Here is a 19418-nt window from a genome sequence, read left to right on the forward strand (position 1 = left end):
TGAAATAAAAAAAGCCTAAACTTGTTTCAAAGATGCAGCATAGAACTTACAAGGGCACGCATGGACATGTGACATTTATACCATTAGCTGCTAAATGCTTAAACGTAAACTTGCACTGAAAAAATAGCACAGTAGTTCATAAGTACTTTTTATATTTTATTTTTAATTACACAATCGAGAAAGTTTTTATATACCTAGCCTTGTGGTTGCATACATCAAAAAAAACAACACCAAAAAACAACTTAGCAGTAGATGCCATACACTTTTATTTTGCAAAATATAAGTAAAAAATACACAATATGTACGAGGATAATCTATTTGCAATCTCCTAACATTGGCGAATTGAAGAGCATAAGCAGAGAGACTAGTGTGTATTATGTGGAGGGGCCTAATCCATATCTGAACACACCAACACAAACATATTACATCCCCAATACTGAGCCACTCTTCATTAAGTATAAGAAAAAGAACACACACACACAGTGGACTAAACTCACTTCCTTTCTCATTAACAGTTTGGTAATCCCAGAATGCCGAGCAAGAGTCCAGATGGCTGGTAAAGCCACCACTCAGAGGAGGTATTGTTAGCAGTCAATAGAGGACCACTTCAGTAGGAGCTTGCCATACGGAGGGTGGTACCACAGCCAAGCAGAGGAGGGAGTCTACCGTTGCACTGAGATTGACCCAACACAGAGGACTGGATAGTCACAGAGCCCTCTTTAGTTTATTAAACTGATCCCAGAACAGCAAGATGTGGAGAGATGTGTCAACAACAGGTTGTTTGATAGTATAGTGCTTTAACATAACTTTTCTGGTGCATTAGTAACTGTCAAATTGAACAGCTGCTTGCAACGTATGGTTTCCTGCTTCGTGAGAAGGATGTAGAAGAAGTCATACATGCAATGTAGGACATGCTTGTTATGCCACTTCCCAAATCCAGAAAAAAATGGGTTTCAATCAATACTTGTCGACAAAAGCAACCCAGAATATCAAAATCACCTGACCTCAACCTTAAGGAATCTCACCTTAAAACCATCCTATTTTAGTTCAAAACACACAGGCTAAAAGTGTTGTGAGAAAGGAAATTAAAGTCAGAAAACAGAAATGCTTGAAAACAACATCTAACAACATTTTGAGCTCATTTGAGCTACTTGTGACAGTTCCATGAGATGAGGTATAAAGAGGAAAGAGATCGATATGGTGCATCCTTTCTCTCGAAACTGAGATGAAGAGTTAAGCTGATTTCATATTAGTGAGGATGGTCTTCCTTTTCTGTGCTCAGTAGCCGTACTTCTCATTCAGATGTGTCCTACCATCACCAGTCTGACCTGTACAAATAAAAAAAACGTTGACGCAGGTGTCCATTCTTCATGCTTCTTATTTCAGCTGCTAACAATGGCTGGTTAAGGACATCATATAATACAATATTCATAATTTGTCATGTCAAACAGAATATTCAATAGCAAAATTATATCCATTTGCTTTTGTGAGAGTGAAATATTATTTTTTTAGTGGCACTTACGAAGGCTTCCAGCAATATTACAACAGCTTATTCTTTAATAAGGTACTGGAATATATGGCCTGATTTACAACAGCAAAAAATATGTTTTAAAGGCAGAACAATTTCTCAAATATGATTAAAGATTATGAAAACAAACATAATAATTTTTTGAGGGGGGGCAAATAACTATTGAAGTAAATAATAAACACATACTTTCTGCCAGTGTTACATCCAATAAAGTCACATGGCTAATACAATGTAATGAAAGCCATTTGTTTTCGGTTTAGGTTAGCACAAAGATTATGAAAACAACAAAATGATCTCTGGCAGAGACGGGTTCGCATTCCTTTGGACGTAACGAAGAAACCAGAAATCTGATTTTATAACTGAGTTTAGGGGGTTAACACATTATCACAAGGCCAAAGACTTTACTTCAATGTAACTTTCTTCAATCCTGAACTTTTTTCCATTTTCTTTTGTCAAGGCTTTCTTAATGAATCAGAACAAATGTCAGAACAGCTTTAATGTGTCCTATGATCAAAAGATAACCACCAAACATAACGTTTAGTATTCAGCATGGGACTGTAGATTGAGATTTAAGGGTGCAGCTGCACAGAATGCTTGATTTCGGCTGTATGCTTTTAAAGTGCAAGAAATAAAAGGTCGCTCAGAATGTCAATGATAAAAGTTGATATCAGTTTTATATCTTAATATCATACATAGCCTAAGGGGTAGAAATGAGCAACTTTGTGCTAGGTTTACCTGCTGGAGGAACCCATACGCAGTAGTCAGGATCATCTTTTGGGTACTGCTTGGACATGGTCACAGGAGGCTGGGAATTGGTATAAACATTTAAAAACCCTGGTCCAATAAAAAACTAACTATATGTATGTATACATATGAAATCCTTTCGCTTGTCCGAACACAACACATCTTTGGTCCAACAAATGTATATGCAAATTGCCTATTTTGTTGAATAATCTTTTGGACTAAACAAACGCTTTGCTGCAAATATGTAGCATCATGTGTAGACCTGTCAGTCCGATTGTAGCTTTGAAAAAAACACCTACCCTGCTTGGTCCTATTACGTTCTTCTTCAGATTCTTTGGACTCTGGACATTAGAGACACTATTGTCACATCCCTCTGTAAATGTACGAATCATATTGTAAATGAAGAGTCACTTACATAATTTAGACATAATAATAAACATTTACACATAATAATAATATAGACATAGACCTAATAATAATGATAATTAATGATAATATCACAGTTACCTGACAAACTACAAGTCAACTAAAGATAGAACCAAACAGATGTTTCTACCTTTTGGAGGAGGGGCATTCTCACTATGTAGATCAACAGATTTGGCTTTCTTTTTTTCATGAGATGTTACTGTCTTATCAGGCTGGTCATTGTGGTCTTCCGTGTCTAAAGAAAGAATCAGAAATTTTTTAAAATACACATGAAAATACACATAAGACAAGTTAGAGTCTGTGAACACATCAGGAAGTTTTTTAAGTTTACAGTTAATACTGCCTTTTTGTGTACAGTTATAGAATCACCTTAATACAACTGCACAGAAATAAAATATCCCTCTGCATTAGAATAGTTGTGTTCAGTGATTTTGGTCAAGGTCTAACCATTATGGCAGTGTGTGTGAGTTTCAGAGCTATCATTGCCATGACAGTGTTCTGGACTGCCCATCTCTGTAGACTGAATAACCTCCAGATCACAATCTGTGTCTTCGGTGTTCTCATATTCCTGTTCTCCTTCATCCTCTTCCTCTCCACCAGGGGGAAGCTCCTTCATGTTGAAAAGCTCAGGAGGCAGAGTGGTTCGCTTTGGGGGTAAATTCTGTTGGTGTGGGTGGGAAAAGGTATTTGTTCAATGTCCCATATGGTTTCTTTAATTTCAGCCATTCTTGAACTTTGATTAGTTTAATTTAGTTTACTTCATTGTCTGTTACTTAAACAGAAATTCATTTTTGACACTGGCAAAACATTATACACATAATCCTATACAACACATGAACGACCTTTACAACACATAATTGTGAACAGTTTAAAACAATTGGTTTAAAATGGCTACCGCTAGTTGGATGAATAATATTTTAAATGCATCCCTTTTAGCTATCGGCATGCACAGTCTAAACCCTGAAGGAAAACTTCAAAGCAATGGTGAAGTGGGTGGGTTTGATCGGAGTAGTCTGCGATTGCCTTTGCTTCCATAAAGTTTAAAAACAACTATTGCATTGTACTCTGTTTCTGGCCAATTATCATATTTGCTTTATTAATAAGTCGCGATCATTGCTCATTGCAAAATTTTCATACCAAGCAATAATATTATATATTTAAATGCATTCTATCATCGACCTATAAACAATAGTTAGAATCCTCTTATCGATACTAAAACTTCTGAAGACTAAATACTAAAGACTTTTAAAACACACAGATCCCAATAAGAGCTGTCAGATAACATGTTAACTCTGTGGCCCTATTCGCACTAGATTAGTATTATCTAGGGACCTGTGATTTAGAAATGATCTCTTGAGGTACCTTTGGAGATTAATGGCTGTGGCATGGTAAAAGCAGGTGATACCAAGGGTCTGGAGAGGAGCAGGAGGCAAACTGATCCCCAACGACAAAAACTCAACTATTGACCAGTTTTGCCAAATTAGCCTCTTGAATGTGGAAGGTAAGATTTTCTTCAGTGTTGTGGCAAATACTCTCTCAATACAGCGAAAGGGTTCCTGGCAGAAGTAGGCTGCAGGGGCTTTTTTTCCAATTCCACTACAAGGCTGCTTAGGGAAATGTGAATCAGAGAACAGGCCCAACTGACGGTAGTCAAAGAACTTGCCACTGTTGCTGAGAGACACAGCCACAGGCTGTGGTTGAAACTGAAGGACACAATATGGGCTGCCAAATGACAACTTAATAAAATGGTGGTGCAATGTAATGCCATACGAGACCAGAGTACTAATTTGGTCTGGTGTATTCAGAGTTTAAACAGTCTCTTCTTTACTTAGCCAGAGAAGCTTTAAGTGCTCTGCCATTTTTTTAAATGATAAGCAGAACCAAACCACTGTCACCTGCATTTCTGTGAGTTAAGTTATTTATTATCAATGCGTTTGTCAGTAATACAGCTATTTTTGGGGAAAATGTCAATATTTGCATTGTAGGCTGATTGCACTTCTAAACATTTCAGTCAGGGGCTATAGTGCTCCTTGAAAAAAGTTAAGTCTGGAGCCCTGCAAATTACGTTTCTGCATTTGCCGGTTTCATCAGCTTAGTACATAAATACCCCCAAATTGTTTTTAAATAACCTATGTCGGTAAATTTGTGCATTTAGAATTTGCCAAATTTAAGTAATGCGTTTCTGCCCGTCTTGTAATTCAGTGGTTCATCCCTGCGTGCATGAAACCCATCTTGTGTTATTTCTGCAAAGAAAAGTCCTATTATATTGCCATAGAACCCAGTCTTGGTTGAAGTTTCAGTATGGCAAATTCATATGGTGGACTTTGTTTTTGCATGAGAGGAGAATATTTGTTTCTTGAACAGTGACCCAAAAAACTTGTGGTGATTGAGGTGCAGTTTTCCTTTATTTTTTAAAATGCTTTCTGACCACAAAATTAACTTATTCTCCTTCTGTGATCATTGAAGATCTTTGGCCACTCAAATTATTCTCCCTCCTGGCATTAAGACAATATAAACACACATTCCCTTTCAGGAAGATTTCAAACATCTTCAGTTGATTAAAACTTGATCATTGCCCTGATGTTGGAAATGGGAAATTAGATTTTTAGGGGCCAAGCGCTAAGGCCACTACTGCTTTTGTTGGTATTATTATTCTGCTTAGCAGGATAATGTGTGGTAATGTAACCTGCTGGGGCCAAGGGAGGTTAACACAGGTAATAATTCCCAACAGGAGTTTTATTAAGGCATATGAAGGTTTTGGCATAGGAAAGTTTGACAAATTCATAAATTATAACATCAATACAAATTTAAAAACAGAACATCTGCTGTAGTAGCAAAACCGGCACTAGGTTAACTCCTCCTCTCTCAAGAGCCTAAGAGAGACTGACTTAAATGGACCAGGTTCACCGGACTAAGCACCAGAACATACCATTCTACCATCAGATAACAACCAAAAGAGAAAAGAAAACATTAGATTAATTTAAATCAAGAAGGTTAAAGCGTGTTTTAATATAAGGTATATGCTCTCCAACCAGTAATTCATAAAACAAATTTCCTGCCCCTAATATAACAAAAAGGAGAAAAACCACCACACTAATAGTTTCTTCCGGAACTTTAAACGTGCACGTTTTCTTTTCATAATCAGTTTGTTTCTCACGGATGTTCTATATCTGCCGTTTTAATGCTCTTGTCACTATAGCTCCAGACAGTGCTTAGATGTGCAGCTGAGTGGCGCAACTTGTTAAACCCCACACCTCAGCGATTTGAGGTTATTTACTTAATATTTATTCTCCTCTGAAAGTCATGACTGAACAACATCATGTTTCTAGTCATCTTGATGTGCTATGACAATTTTAATATCAATGGGAATATAGAGAGATTCTTAAGAATATCTGGGGGGCTTATATTTTGGCCAATGTGTATTAGAGAAAAAAGGGTACCAATGTTTTTGTCCATAAGTGTATGGTGCGAAGCACAAACACACAGTTTTGTGTGTATAGACTTAAAACTTAATATGCTTGCACTTGACATTGACCTTTTTTCAAAGGTTTGCGTTTTCAGTAAAGAGGCGACAGCAGTGTCGTTTTCAAAAACCTGCAGTTTGAGACCGGTTTTTAAAAGTTTACATGTCTGCTGAACACATTAAAGCTGTTTTTAGTGGGAAATGTTGTCATAAAAAAGGCTTCATAGAAAGAGAATAAACAAACTCTGAGAGAGACTTACTCCTATAGTTCCAGTCTTCAGTTTGAATTTACTGCCTCCCTTCATGGCTCCAAACATGGGAAGTGATAACTTCTTGACATTGACTGTAGCTTTACTACTAGATCAATTAAAGACATTATATATTACCACAAAAGCAACAGTTTTCTATATAAATAGAATTGGCTAATTCATCATTTTAACACCAATTGGGCATGACTGATATCTCAGAGCAAAGCTGATATCTCTGAATAATGCCCAATTATTTTTTCATTACAAGTTTTGAGGTCTATTATTGAATTCACAGATAAAGGGTGGGTTAATCTGGAAAAGTACTGATATTACTACACTCACCCACTGGGCTGTAGTGAAGGCAGCTGGGTAGGTTTGGTGAGCTCCACCAGTTTATGTAGTCTCTGACCCTCCTTCTTTAGCTCAGCCACATGTAAATGAAGTTTCTTTCTTTCCACCCCATCCAGAGTTGCCTCACTACGAACAGCACTCATGAATGCATCAAGAGGGTCTTCTGAAGAAGAGCTGCAGCTGCCTAAAAGTCAAGAATGTACGTTCAAGAAGTATAATCTTATGGCATAGTGTTATAGATGGTTTCAAAACATCAACAGAAACAAATGTTGCTGTGCATGCACTCTTTGTGGCCCAATTGTAAAGACTCATAGATTAGTTCTGTTGAGAAAAATAATCTGCAATTTTTTTCATCTTGTCGCATAGGACTCAGTGTGAGCATGCCCTTCACATGATCTAGTTACCTTTTCCAGAAGAACCGAGCTTCTTTTCAGTGTTCGCCAGCTCTTTCTCAACCTCTGCCAGTTTTGCCAACTAAAAAAGGCACATATCATGAGTAAAACATTTACAAAGCATAGGGGGGCTCAAAGACACATTGCATCTTAAACAATTAGAATATCACAACAACTTTTTTTTCTTTTATAATTTAATTCCTAAAAGTAAACTTTCTTTTATTCTAGATTCATTACACACAAAGGCAAAATATTTCAATATTTTTTGTTTCAATTCTGGTGGCAATGACTTACAACTAAAAAAACGTAAAAAATTATTTACAAAATAACTAAAATATTGAATTTAGTTTCCTACTAAAGTGAGGGAAATGACACTGGACCGATTGGCGATAGACCGGTCATATTAACACTATTAACAGAACGTTGTTTTTGCCTTTTTATATTGGACCCAAGTTGGATAACGGATCAAGCAGATTGGACTTCAAAGGAGGTTTCATAGAAGTGTTTTAGTATGCACACGCACACAATATCAGTGTACTGTATACAGAACAGCTTTCACAGCCGATGTTAAAGTCATGGAAGCTGTTGCTTGACCGTTGGTTATCTTAGGATGTCTGTAGCAGAATTCTTATGACCAGCTGTAGGACTTTGATGAAAGTGAAGGTAATTATGCACGCAGCGCAGTCAAAACGAACACAACTCCAGCGGCTCTTCCTCTTTCTTCTAGAAAGGCCTCGCCTCCATTTTTGTTGGCATATTCCTTTGGCCGGAGGTAATCCAAAAACTCAGAATAGTGACATCATGTACCCGGGAAGTAAAGGGCTGTAGTCCGATTCCAGCCGTTCTCTTTAGTCCTTGAAAAGTTAATTCTGTAGACAATATCTCGCTTGGCATTGAACTTTGAGCTTTATCATTTTACAGATATTAGTTATGCTCTAACAGCAACATTACAAACTACCAAAGTTTGAAAATTGGCATCACAGGGAATGGTACCTTTAAATTACAAAATAACTTGTTCACGATTTTTTTTTTTGATGAACCGGTAATTACATATGCACATGACATTTTCCTTTTACCAGTGATTCATGGGTATCAGGATTTTCTTGAATTTTTCCGGCCTTCTTCATACGCTCAGTCCTCTTCCGCTCCACAACACCAGTCCTGTCCAGGAACGTGTCATCATCACTGTCATAGAAATCTTCATCCTCCCAGTTCTTCTTCTTGCGTTTCCGAGAAACTGTCAGTAAATAAATATATTTTTTAAACTTTTCCTCTCTTCACTTACAAAAATGCACTATGGTGACAGCTACAGACGTGCTAATATTTGTTGGTACCCTTACAGCTCATTGAAATAATGCTTCATTCCTCCTGAAGAGTGATGAAATTAAAAGCTATTGTATCATGTTTACTTGCATGCCTTTAGTATGTCATAAAATAAAGCAAAGAAGCTGTGGAAAGAGATACAATATTGATTATTCTACAAAGATATTCTAAAATTGGATAAAAGCGTCTGCCAAATGAATAAATGTAAAATGGCCTGGACACATTTGTTGGTACCCCTTAGAAAAGATTATTCATAATTGGATTATAGTGATATTTCAAAATAATTTGTTTCTTTAATTAGTATCACACGTGTATCCAATCTTGTAATCAGTCATTCAGCCAATTTAAACGGAGAAAAGTAGTCACTGTGCTGTTTGGTATCATTGTGTGCCCCACACTGAACATGGACCACACAAAGCAAATGATAGAGTTGTCTGAGTAGCTCAGAAAGAAAATATTAGACAAGCATGGTAAAGGTAAAGCCTACAAGACCATCTCCAAGCAGCTTGATGTTCCTGTGACAACAGTTGCAAATATTATTAAGAAGTTTGAGGTCCGTGGAATTGTAACCAACCTCACTGGTCCCGTCCGCAAAAGACAAAATCTATCCCAGATTGAACAGAAGGATAGTGCGAATGGTAGAAAAAGAACCAAGGATAACAGCCAAATAGATACAGGCTGAACTCCAAGGTGAAGGTAGGTAGGTTTCTGATCGCACCATCCGTCGCTTTTTGAGCAAAACTGGGCTCCATGGAGATGACCACTTTTGAAAGAAAAACATTAAAAGCCAGACTGGAATTTTCAAAAATTCTAATTGACAAGCCAGAATCCCTCTGGAACAAATGAATTAAAACTGGAGCTTTTTGGCATGTCGCATCAGCTCTATGTTCAAAGAAGTGAAACATGGAGGAGGCTCGGTTATGTTTTGGGGCTGCTTTGCTGCATCTGGCAGAGGGTGCCTTGAATCTGTGCAGGGCACAATGAAATCTCAAGACTATCAAAAGTCATTCTGGAGCGAAACGTAACTGCCCAGTGTCAGAAAGCTCTGTCTCAGTCGCAGGTCATGGGTCCTCCAACAGGATAATGACCCAAAACAAAGCTAAAATCACCCAAGAATGGATAAGAACAAAACATTGGACTATTCTTAAGTGGCCTTCTATGAATCCTGATCTGAATCCTATCGACCATCTATGGAAAGTGCTGAAACTTGCAGTCTGGAGAAGGCACCCATCAAACTGGAGACAGCTGGAGCAGTTTGCTGAGGAAGAGTGGGCCAAACTACTTGTTAACAGGTGCAGAAGACTCATTGAGAGCTTGAGAAAACGTTTGCTTGCAGTGATTGCCTCTAAAGGTTGTGCAACAAAATATTAGGTTAGGGGTCCCATCATTTTTGTCCATGACATTTTAATTTGTTTAATTATTTACAATATTATGTTGAATAAAAAACTGTTATTTATTTAAATGCATTATTTAAAAATGTCTTACTTGATTTTCTTTACTGACAGAACATTTTCCTACATTTAAATTTGATTATGTTAATTATTAACATCAACATAAAATAGATATAACACTTTTCCATAAAGACAAAATAAAACGGCAGACAAAGACTATGGTCTGCCCCAAAAAAAGTCACCCTCAGTTGCACCTACCAGCCTCCTGTCTCAGAAGACCACGGGCCTCTAAGATACGGCAGGCCTCTAAACAACATTGGATGGCTGCTTCTTTCTTTTTCCCTGAATGGGTGACCTCAGCCACCAACTGCTTACCCACTGCATCGTCCACTGGTAACCTGGAAAAAACATACAAACATATTCCTATGCTTTCCTGTGGCTCAGTGGTTAAAGCATGGCACTAGCAACGTCATGGGTTCGATCACAGGGGATTGTACATAGTCAGAAACAAATGTATAGTACAATGCAATGTAAATAGCTTTGGATAAAAGCCAAATGCTTAAATGTAAATTACCTATTCATCAACAACTTTAATTCATGTGGTGCAACATGTTATTTGACTGTCATTGTCATTCTAGATTTTAAATCTTGATAATTAATTTCCACAAGATCCACACATGAATAAAAATAATGCTTACCTGAAAAATAATAATGCTTACCTAATTCTGCAGAGCCAGGTACCATGGCTTTGGTCTTCATATTCAAACTCTAATTCTTCTCCTGAAATTAACAAAAACTGTTTATGAAGACTATCTCTGGATTTAACAGAATCTATGCATGTTAAGTTAATTATTTATGATCAGCTGTATATTAGTTCCACATGATCAATACCTTCTCTGTCATAGAAGCCCTGTAGTGCTTTTTTAGGATCTTTAAGGTATGCAGCTTCCTGATCCTCCTGAAACTCGGCAGCAAATGGATTCTCCTCATTTTCATCCTCGTCTGGCATTGCCTCTTCAGCTAAACAGAACATAGACAAAGTCTAACTTCACCCAAGACGGGCATGTAGTTTTGAATAATGGCTGCCAGAATGTTAAAGTCTAAAGATCTGTTCTCATTGTTACCCATTCCCCATAAGCAGCCAGAATCGTCAGAGGAGCTTCTTTCTGAAGCAGTGGCTTCACTTTTCTCTTTCTCATCTTCCTCATCAGAGCCATCACCCGTCATTCTTCTTTCAAGTTCTTCTCTCTGTTTCCTGGCCCGCTCCCTGAGCTCAGTTACAGTCAGTTCAGATTGTGCTTCCTCATCAAACTCTGGACCCTGGGAAGACATGGGGATCTAACATTACCTAAACTCTATCAAGTAATAAAAGACCAAGCAAGAATCACCATATCCAACATAAAATACTTTACATTTTTTTCTATGTTAGTTTGCATGCATGTATGTTTGTTATGTTAGTTTGCATGCATGTATTTGTTGTATTAATTCCAGTGTATAGCACTTTGTGGTATGAAAGGTGCTATAAATACATTTTACTTTTTTTACTTACATACCTGCAAAATAAAGAGCCTGGTGCTTCCCCCAAACTTCAGCACGTGTCCAACCCGGAGCCTTATATATGTTTTAGGTGGTATCTTGCTCTTATTGACAAAAGTCCCATGAGTGCTGCCCAAATCATAGACATAGAAGCCCCTCTCCTCTCCCACCTCCCCATTCTGTCCTGCTCGGCCCCGGTACTGCAGCACAGCGTGATAGCGGGAAATGGACGGATGCTCCAGTGACGCGTCACACACAGGCAGTCTACCCACCACAAAATAACTTTGAGACAGAGGCACAGTGTCCAAAATTGCGCCGTTTTTGAGCAACTCAAACGAATAAGAGACGTCAGGAACGGATCCCCATGTAGGTTTAGTGTACGGCAGTGGAGGAAATTTACCCGTCGGAGGTAATCTGGCTGTGATTTTAGATCGGTTGTCTTTTGATTTAGGATGATCCGCACGCGGTTTTGAGCTGTCTGTTCTCTCGTCCGATGGACACTTTGTTGGATCTTGTTTTGTATCTTTGGACTCTGAAGGTGATTGGTCATGTTCAACATTATGATCTTTGCTGCTCTTTGGACCTTCTGGCGGTCTCTCCACCGAGTTTAACCCACATAATTTCTTAACCGACAAGGACGGAGGCGCAAATACAGCAGGTTTCTTGAAAGGATCCTCTGTGTTTATGTCACTGCTGATGATGCTCTCTTTAATATCACAGTGCTGACCATGCTCAGGCTCCGAGCTCTTCTCAGTCTCCATCTCAACGTGATTATTTCCTGCCCGTATGGTGGGCTCAGACTCCATTATGTGTTTGGTGTAACACTTTGTAGATTCAGTTCCTGTGGTCGCAGTAACGTCAGTTGGACTTTGTGGAATTAGTGATCATGTTTAGTTGATGGCAGTATAACAAATATTTGCGGATTTAAAAACGTATAACAATTATTTTAGTTATTTTTAATTTGCTCTTAAGCGTTTTTGTTTCTCATCTATCTAGGAACGATTCCATTTTACGCGGACACATATTCGTGTTGCACCTGGCGACCGTTCATCGTTTAGATGTCGTTTATTAAGCTAAACAAAAAATAAATTAGATGTTTTACATTATTCTGCTTTTCTTCGCTCCTTAAGGTAATTGATTTAAAGTAGGTAAACTTGTAGATTTGTTTGCCGTTTACATTATACTGTACTTCAGGCTCAACATATCGTCTAGAGTTGTTTGTTAAAGATCTATTCGCTTCTTCAAAAATGGTGAAGACAGATGAATGTTTTTTGTGCATTTCTTGTTTCTATCCAGAAACGACAAATAAACGTGTAACCTACACGAGTTAACCCCCTAAATTAGAAGTTGTTTTATCTAAAAGTTCTCCTGTTTCACTTTTATTTGATTTTTTGTGTTTATTATTTTCCATCAGTGATTTCTATTGATAGGACACCCTGCTCAATACAAAAGATGAAAATTATTCGAATATATTTCATGTTTTTTTGTGCTTAATTGTCAAATAATGTACGTACATAGATTCTTGACCACATGAATCACAAAGTCAATAGTACTTGGAATGTACATTTTCTTTGATCGCTTAACAGTACCCTCTTTGCGTCATCAGTGTCATAGAAACAACAATACTGGCTGAAGATGATGCGTTATTGGGGTGAGCTTCCTGTAGCTTCAACGGCTTCAGGTCGCAGTTCTTTTGACCTTCTGCAGCGCGAGTTTCGTCAGGTGGAGATGCAAGATCCTCCACTTCATCAGCCATCTGCACAGCGTCCACGTCCCACCACCATGCTAGATATCCCCTCTGAGCCCTGTAGCCTTACCATTCATACTGTGCAGCTGAGCCAACATGCTCGTCGCCTCCGGGGACTTATTGTTGCAGCTCAGCAGGGCCAGCAACCCCCGTCTACTTTATCAGAACCCCAGGGTGTCTTCAAAACAGAAGACGGGGACCCTCTGCCTCCCCGGCCTGCCACACCAACCGTGCCAGATGATATTTTGCCTTTGGACAGTAAAGCCCCCCAGCAACCATTTCAGTTACGACACAGTGACCCTGAGACTGACTTCTACAAGTGAGTCAATTTACTAATAATGATTTTGCATTAAATATGTAGTATTAAAAAACACAGCTATACAATATAGTTGTACATCACACATAATTATTCATGGAGTACTTTTAAACTTTTTAATCATTCTTTTTAATCAACCAATTTTCAGTTCTTTAAAGATTATCTTTAAATCTGTCCTTATAAGCCTTTACACTTAGATATCACCACTGGTTATTTTAAAACCACCCTATTGTACAATGAGATTTACAAGACCGGCCACCTTTCTTGCGTTTACATTTGGGTGGTCTTAGTCAAATCTTACCACAAGCTGACGTCAATTTGCCGGCATGTGGTTACACGAGGCATTTCAGGCAGGTCTGGCGACACTCAAATCTTTGCTATTTAACGTGTCTAATACATGCATGGGTAACTTATAACACACCAATGACAAAGAAAAACACGCAGGGGATGGGCGGGGCTGTGTGTACTGACCGGAACACAGAATTTGCAGAGGTTACAGAGTGGTTGTATGAGGCTGCTGCCAGCAGAAGTAGAATTTGTCCCGTTAAGAGTTGTCCTACCACCTAAATCATTTTAGAGACATTATTTTAAGGTAAAAAACTACAAAGTGTTGCTTTAAAACCGATTGGTTTTTCTAAAGTCACTTTAACCTTTTACATTTACACTTCAGCATATTTAAAATTCAATAGCAAAAACCTGATTACATAAAGGAAACATTTACCCAAAAATGAATTTGAATCCATAATAACTTAATATGAATCCATAATTGCAGACTATGATCGACCTGGATATGAAGATAAACTATTCCTTTAAACCTCAGGTCCATTTACATGCATTCTTCATTTTTAGAGGTAAAGGTGAGCCAGTCACAGAGTTGAGCTGGCCGTCTTGTCGTCAGCTTCTATACCAGTCGGTTGCAACAGTGCTCGCCCATGCTGGGTTTGAGTCAGCAAATGAGAGTGTGCTGGAGACTTTGACCGACCTGGTCCATGAGCACTACCTGCGTCTCACCAAGCTGCTGCGTGTGGCTGTGGACAGGGAGGCCTGCCAGGGCTCTACTCATTTCCCTGATGTGGTTGAACAAGTCTTCCATGAGATGGGCATTGGTAGTGTCTTGGCACTTCAGCGCTTCTGGCAGGTTCGCATCAAAGATTACCATAGCTACATGGTGCAGGTGAGACACTTTCAATGTTTTTCCAGGCTTAAAGTAGTTTTGATGTATTTTAGAATTTTTTAGTCACATCATAAATCCCATAGTATTGTTTGTTTGTGTTATCCATAGTTAAAATAAGTTTGCTGCTATTCTTAAATGTGGAAAAATAATAATTACCAGCAATTGCCACATTTGTTGTTTTGAAATGTCTTTAGGTCTGTAAGGAGCTCTCAGAAGAGTATGAGAGGCTGGTAAATCCAGAAAGGGTTGTGGATGAATCCAAACCACTGAAAGTTAAAGAGGAGCCAGTTAGTAACATTGCATTTCCTCTGAGTGAGGAACCAGAAGCAGACCTGGCGTCAGGTGACCAGGTTCTGCCCATCAGTGTCCTAGGTACTTCCAGCGAAAGACTGACTGGAAGGCTGGAGGAAGGCCAGTCACCTCATACTGCAGGTATATCATTCAATTCGGAAGACCCCTTAATCATGTAAAGTTGTTTAAATACAATTGATTAATAAATATTGGTGTGGATTATGATGTGGTTATGTGTCTTAAAATACCTCACGTATGCCCAAATCAGAAACTGGGGAGCAAGGTCCTTTTTCACGTAGCGTTTTCTTTTGAACACTTTTGAGCTAACTTTGTTAGTTAAACAACTAGCAGTTAACTATCGACAGCGATTGTGTATAGTCTCTACAGCTTGGCACGTGAGACCGGGTTCTAATCAACCTCTTGCTGAAAACGCTCATTAACATTTTTCTATGACCTTACATAGGAAGTAACAACATGCATCAAATTCTGTGGACGGTAATAAATTAAGATGAATAATTGGATGAATATGTCAAAAGGCTTTCAAGAAAAGTGTCAAGTAATGGGAGGCCTGTGCCCCAGTAGAGCTTTGAAGATAAGGCCCATGCTTTAAAGCACATTTTGAAGTTATGGAATTATGCTTTGAAGCACATTTACATTTAGGCATTTTGCTGACGCTTTGCATTATCAAAGCAAAGCTTTACCAAAGCGACTTACATTGCATTATCCTATACATTTAAAGAGGTTATTCTTTCTTTCATTGTTAACATGATTCTAATATTTGATACACAAGGTAAGGGCACAGGCCAATGCAAAAAAAGATTCTTATCGTATGTAGCTTTGCACACTACTGACATCTAAAATTATTTTGATCAGTTTTTTATTGGTCATACCAGAGGGCTGCTCAACTTAAATCTTACATTTTTGCAATATCGTTATTGGAATTATATGGCATCGACCGAAATGAAGAAATGTATTTCAATATCCATTTAGGCCATATTGTCCAGCCCTCATGTACGCGTAACGCAAAAGTTAGGTTATAAAAGGCAAATGAGAGTGTTTTTACATTTCTGGTATTCAAGATTAATAAAAGGCTGTTTACACGAGACCATTTCAACTGAAAATGCAAAAAAAGCTAACTTTTTGCTGAAATATTAACATCATAGAGCGTGGTTTATTTGTCCATCAGATGCGTGTAAATGTTGCTCTCATTACTATAGCAACAGACTCACTTGCCTGTTTTCTTTGAGAATCATCATAAAACCTACGCAAAAAACATTCTCTCCTCCAGAGGGCCTCACAACCCCTTTGCAATGGCCTTGATTGTGACTGTGCCAAACACAATGCAAAAAGTCTAAAGGACATGGTTGTTATTTATCCTCACAGATGTTTTATTATTTCCACCAGGCACAGCAGGAAACAGCTCTCCCTTATGGCATCTAGCCCAAGTGAAGATGGAACCCCATGACAGTGAGGAGGGCCAGGTATCGGGTCATGGGGTACTAGGAGGTGATGTCTTCGAAGAAGGACCCATGTCCACCATGAGTGAGGCTGGCATCCCTCCATCTCCTGGTGGTTCAGAAGGCAGTTATGTGTCCCATTCACCAGACTCACTTATGGGCACATCACCTTTTGCCCAGCGCCCTAAGAAACGAATGAGAAAAGTATAATATAGTTTCATCTTCTAAACAAAGATACTGAAAGCACTTCCACAATAATTTTGATGAACAGTACTGCTGGGATACTGCTTGTGGAATTGAACAAAAGGGACAAATAATGTGTTTGAATTTCTCCCCTCAGAAAATAGCAGCTGGTCACTGTTTTACCCAATTATTGAGAGGGACAATTACTTGTTTGCCATAGTAAAATTAGCATTTGTTTATTGGAACAAAACAAAGCAGGTAGCATAACACAGGGAGTAATTATAGCCTGATGTCTGCTTCAAAACACAAAGGGACATCAATCAAAGGATAATGGAAAATTAATTACAGCATGCATAAATCTGCATGTTAAATAGCAGGCCATTTCATTACTTGCTCACATTGCCAGGATTACCTGTGCCAAAAAACAGTTTAGCTAAATACACTAGTTTAGAGACAATTTATCTTCTCACCCTCCCAGATCAAAGCATTCTGGCTATTAAATTAAGGAAGGGAGACTACATATCTCAGTGGGCTTTGATAATCTGCTTTATATTCCAATTTACAAAAAAATCCTTCACAGAAACTTAACAAAACATCGTTTCAGTTAATGCTTAGAATCAAAGGGTGAAACTCAGGTTGCAGTTGGCCTCAAACGAAAAAAAGTAATTGCAGTAAGGGGTGCTATGGTCTTTAATAATGGGTTTGCAATGTCACAATGCATAAAACAAATCTTAATGGTTCTGAAAATCATTTTTATTTTCTTTGGGCAAATGCTATTTTAAATGTTCTGCAGCTTGTTTTGTAATAAATAAAACCGTATTTGTGGATCTGTTTATGTAAAGTACGTGTCAGGTACAGAAGGTAAGGACTCAAAAGCAGATTCAAAATAATGGTTTAATCGGATAATAATAATAATAATAATGAGCAGGAACAAAACAATAATAAGCAGATCAGAGCTTCAGATAGTCCAAGGGCTAGTCAGAGACAGGGTCAGACAGGCGGTAGGTCGGTCGAGGTGCGAACAGAGTGGGTAATCCAAAGGGTAAACAACAGTCGAGGGTCAGTTGAGGTACAAACAGAGTCCAGAGGGAGAAGGCAAACACGTAATCCTAAACAGCAGATCAGTCCAAAGTAATCCACAATACACACGAATACTGGAACTGGAAGAAAGCACAGTTAGCAAATAATCCAACAAGGCAGGGTGGCTAGGGTGATGTAGTAAATACAACGCAACAGCAACGAAGGAGAGAAACAGAGAGGAATATAAAGCGAGGAAAATAATGAGCAATAAGAAACAGCTGTGCGCTGCTGAGCCGCTCAGCTGATTGCCACACAGAAAGTGAAGGGAGATCAAACCCGGGACCTGACAGTATGTTGCTATTCTGTTCTACTTCATAAACTAGGCTTAAAAAATACTTAACTAAAAAGTGGTACATTTCTTGTCCTTGTGCTCATTATGTTTGTCTCCTAAAACCTTTCCTTGTCCCACCCTCAACTCAAATTGAATTGGATGTTGTTGTAGAGTAATTTTTTTCATGCAAACAGCAGGGGGCAGTGTTGTACTATCAGTAACCCTGAAGTTTCAGTCTTTTTCCATGTGTTCGGTATTATGTTTGTTTTTTTAAGCATTCGGCTTTGCGAACAACCTGTATATGAGAGGATAGAGTAATCCATTTTAAACGTATTCAATGGCATTTTTAAAAGTCCTTTTACTAAATGAAACGTGTTCAAACCTCTAGAAGATGAGGGAATGCAGATACTTGACAAAATATAAGAGTTTGGTTCCAAAATGAGATAACTCTTTTTAATTGTTCAAAAAATACTTCTAAAATATTTTTCAATTGTGCATCCCTATTAATATCAATCAAACTGCAGTTGGTTTTTTATTGCATGGGTCTTCAACCGGGGGTGGAACTGGTAAAGGAAACAAAAAGCAATTTCAATGATGTGGGAGACCAGACAAACCTTTCCACAAACCAATGAAGAATGCAGGTGCTGGTCATATAATTAGAATATCATCAAAAAGTAGATTTACTTAACTAATTCCATTCAAAAAGTAAAACTTGTACATTATATGCATTCTTTACACACAGACTGATATATTTCAAATGTTTATTTCTTTTAATTTTGATGATTATAACTGACAACTAAGGAAAATCCCAAATTCAGTATCTCAGAAAATTTGAATATTACTTAAGAACAAAACAAAGAAAGGATTTTTAGAAATCTTGGCCAACTGAAAATTATGAACATTAAAAGTATGAGCATGTACAGCACTCAATACTTACTTGGGGCTCCTTTTGCCTGATTTGCTGCAGCAATGTGGTGTGGCATGGAGTCGATCAGTCTGTGGCACTGCTCCGGTGTTATGAGAGCCCAGGTTGCTCTGATAGTGGCCTTCAGCTCTTCTGCATTGTTGGGTCTGGCATATCGCATCTTCCTCTTCACAATACCCCATAGATTTTCTATTGGGTAAAGGTCAGGCGAGTTTGCTGGCCAATTAAGAACAGGGATACCATGGTCCTTAAACAGGTACTGGTTGCTTTGGCACTGTGCAGGTGCCAAGTCCTGTTGGAAAATGAAATCTGCATCTCCATAAAGTTGGTCAGCAGCAGGAAGCATGAAGTACTCTAAAACTTCCTGGTATACGGCTGCGTTGACCTTGGATCTCAAAAAACACAGTGGACCAACACCAGCAGATGACATGGCACCCCAAACCATCACTGACTGTGGAAACTTTACACTGGACCTCAAGCAACGTAGATTGTGAGCCTCTCCTCTCTTCCTCCAGACTCTGGGACCCTGATTTCCAAAGAAAATGTAAAATTTACTTTCCTCAAAGAACAGC

General features: G+C 38.4%; 2 protein-coding genes across 6 annotated transcripts; one reads left to right on the forward strand and one right to left on the reverse strand.

The window, feature by feature from the left end:
• Positions 1–242: 242 nt before the first annotated feature.
• On the reverse strand, positions 243–12443 carry slc4a1ap (solute carrier family 4 member 1 adaptor protein). Of its 2 annotated transcripts, none has more exons than XM_079458839.1 (14): positions 11420–12443; positions 10991–11186; positions 10758–10886; positions 10586–10646; positions 10125–10264; positions 8229–8389; positions 7165–7234; positions 6752–6944; positions 6422–6518; positions 3146–3359; positions 2829–2933; positions 2572–2645; positions 2264–2333; positions 243–1328 (listed from the first exon to the last, which is right to left on the reverse strand). In XM_079458839.1, the coding sequence occupies exons 1-14, from the start codon at positions 12206–12208 to the stop codon at positions 1279–1281; spliced, it is 2349 nt and encodes a 782-aa protein (XP_079314965.1). In that variant the 5' UTR covers positions 12209–12443; the 3' UTR covers positions 243–1278. The 2 variants fall into 2 exon arrangements, with proteins under 2 accessions (XP_079314965.1, XP_079314966.1); XM_079458840.1 differs by having other exon boundaries at positions 6422–6515; positions 11420–12239.
• supt7l (SPT7 like, STAGA complex subunit gamma) lies at positions 11615–17408 on the forward strand. 4 transcript variants are annotated; one of them, XM_079458842.1, is made up of 5 exons: positions 11615–11811; positions 13009–13468; positions 14315–14639; positions 14834–15071; positions 16335–17408. In XM_079458842.1, exons 2-5 carry the CDS (start codon positions 13038–13040, stop codon positions 16595–16597), a joined length of 1257 nt encoding a protein of 418 aa, XP_079314968.1. In that variant the 5' UTR covers positions 11615–11811; positions 13009–13037; the 3' UTR covers positions 16598–17408. The 4 variants fall into 4 exon arrangements, with proteins under 4 accessions (XP_079314968.1, XP_079314967.1, XP_079314969.1 ...); XM_079458841.1 differs by lacking the exon at positions 11615–11811 and adding an exon at positions 12237–12532; XM_079458843.1 differs by lacking the exon at positions 11615–11811 and adding an exon at positions 12418–12546.
• The last annotated feature ends 2010 nt before the right edge of the window (positions 17409–19418 follow it).

Source organism: Barbatula barbatula, assembly GCF_947034865.1.
Source record: "Barbatula barbatula genome assembly, chromosome: 6".
Lineage (NCBI taxonomy): Eukaryota > Metazoa > Chordata > Actinopteri > Cypriniformes > Nemacheilidae > Barbatula > Barbatula barbatula.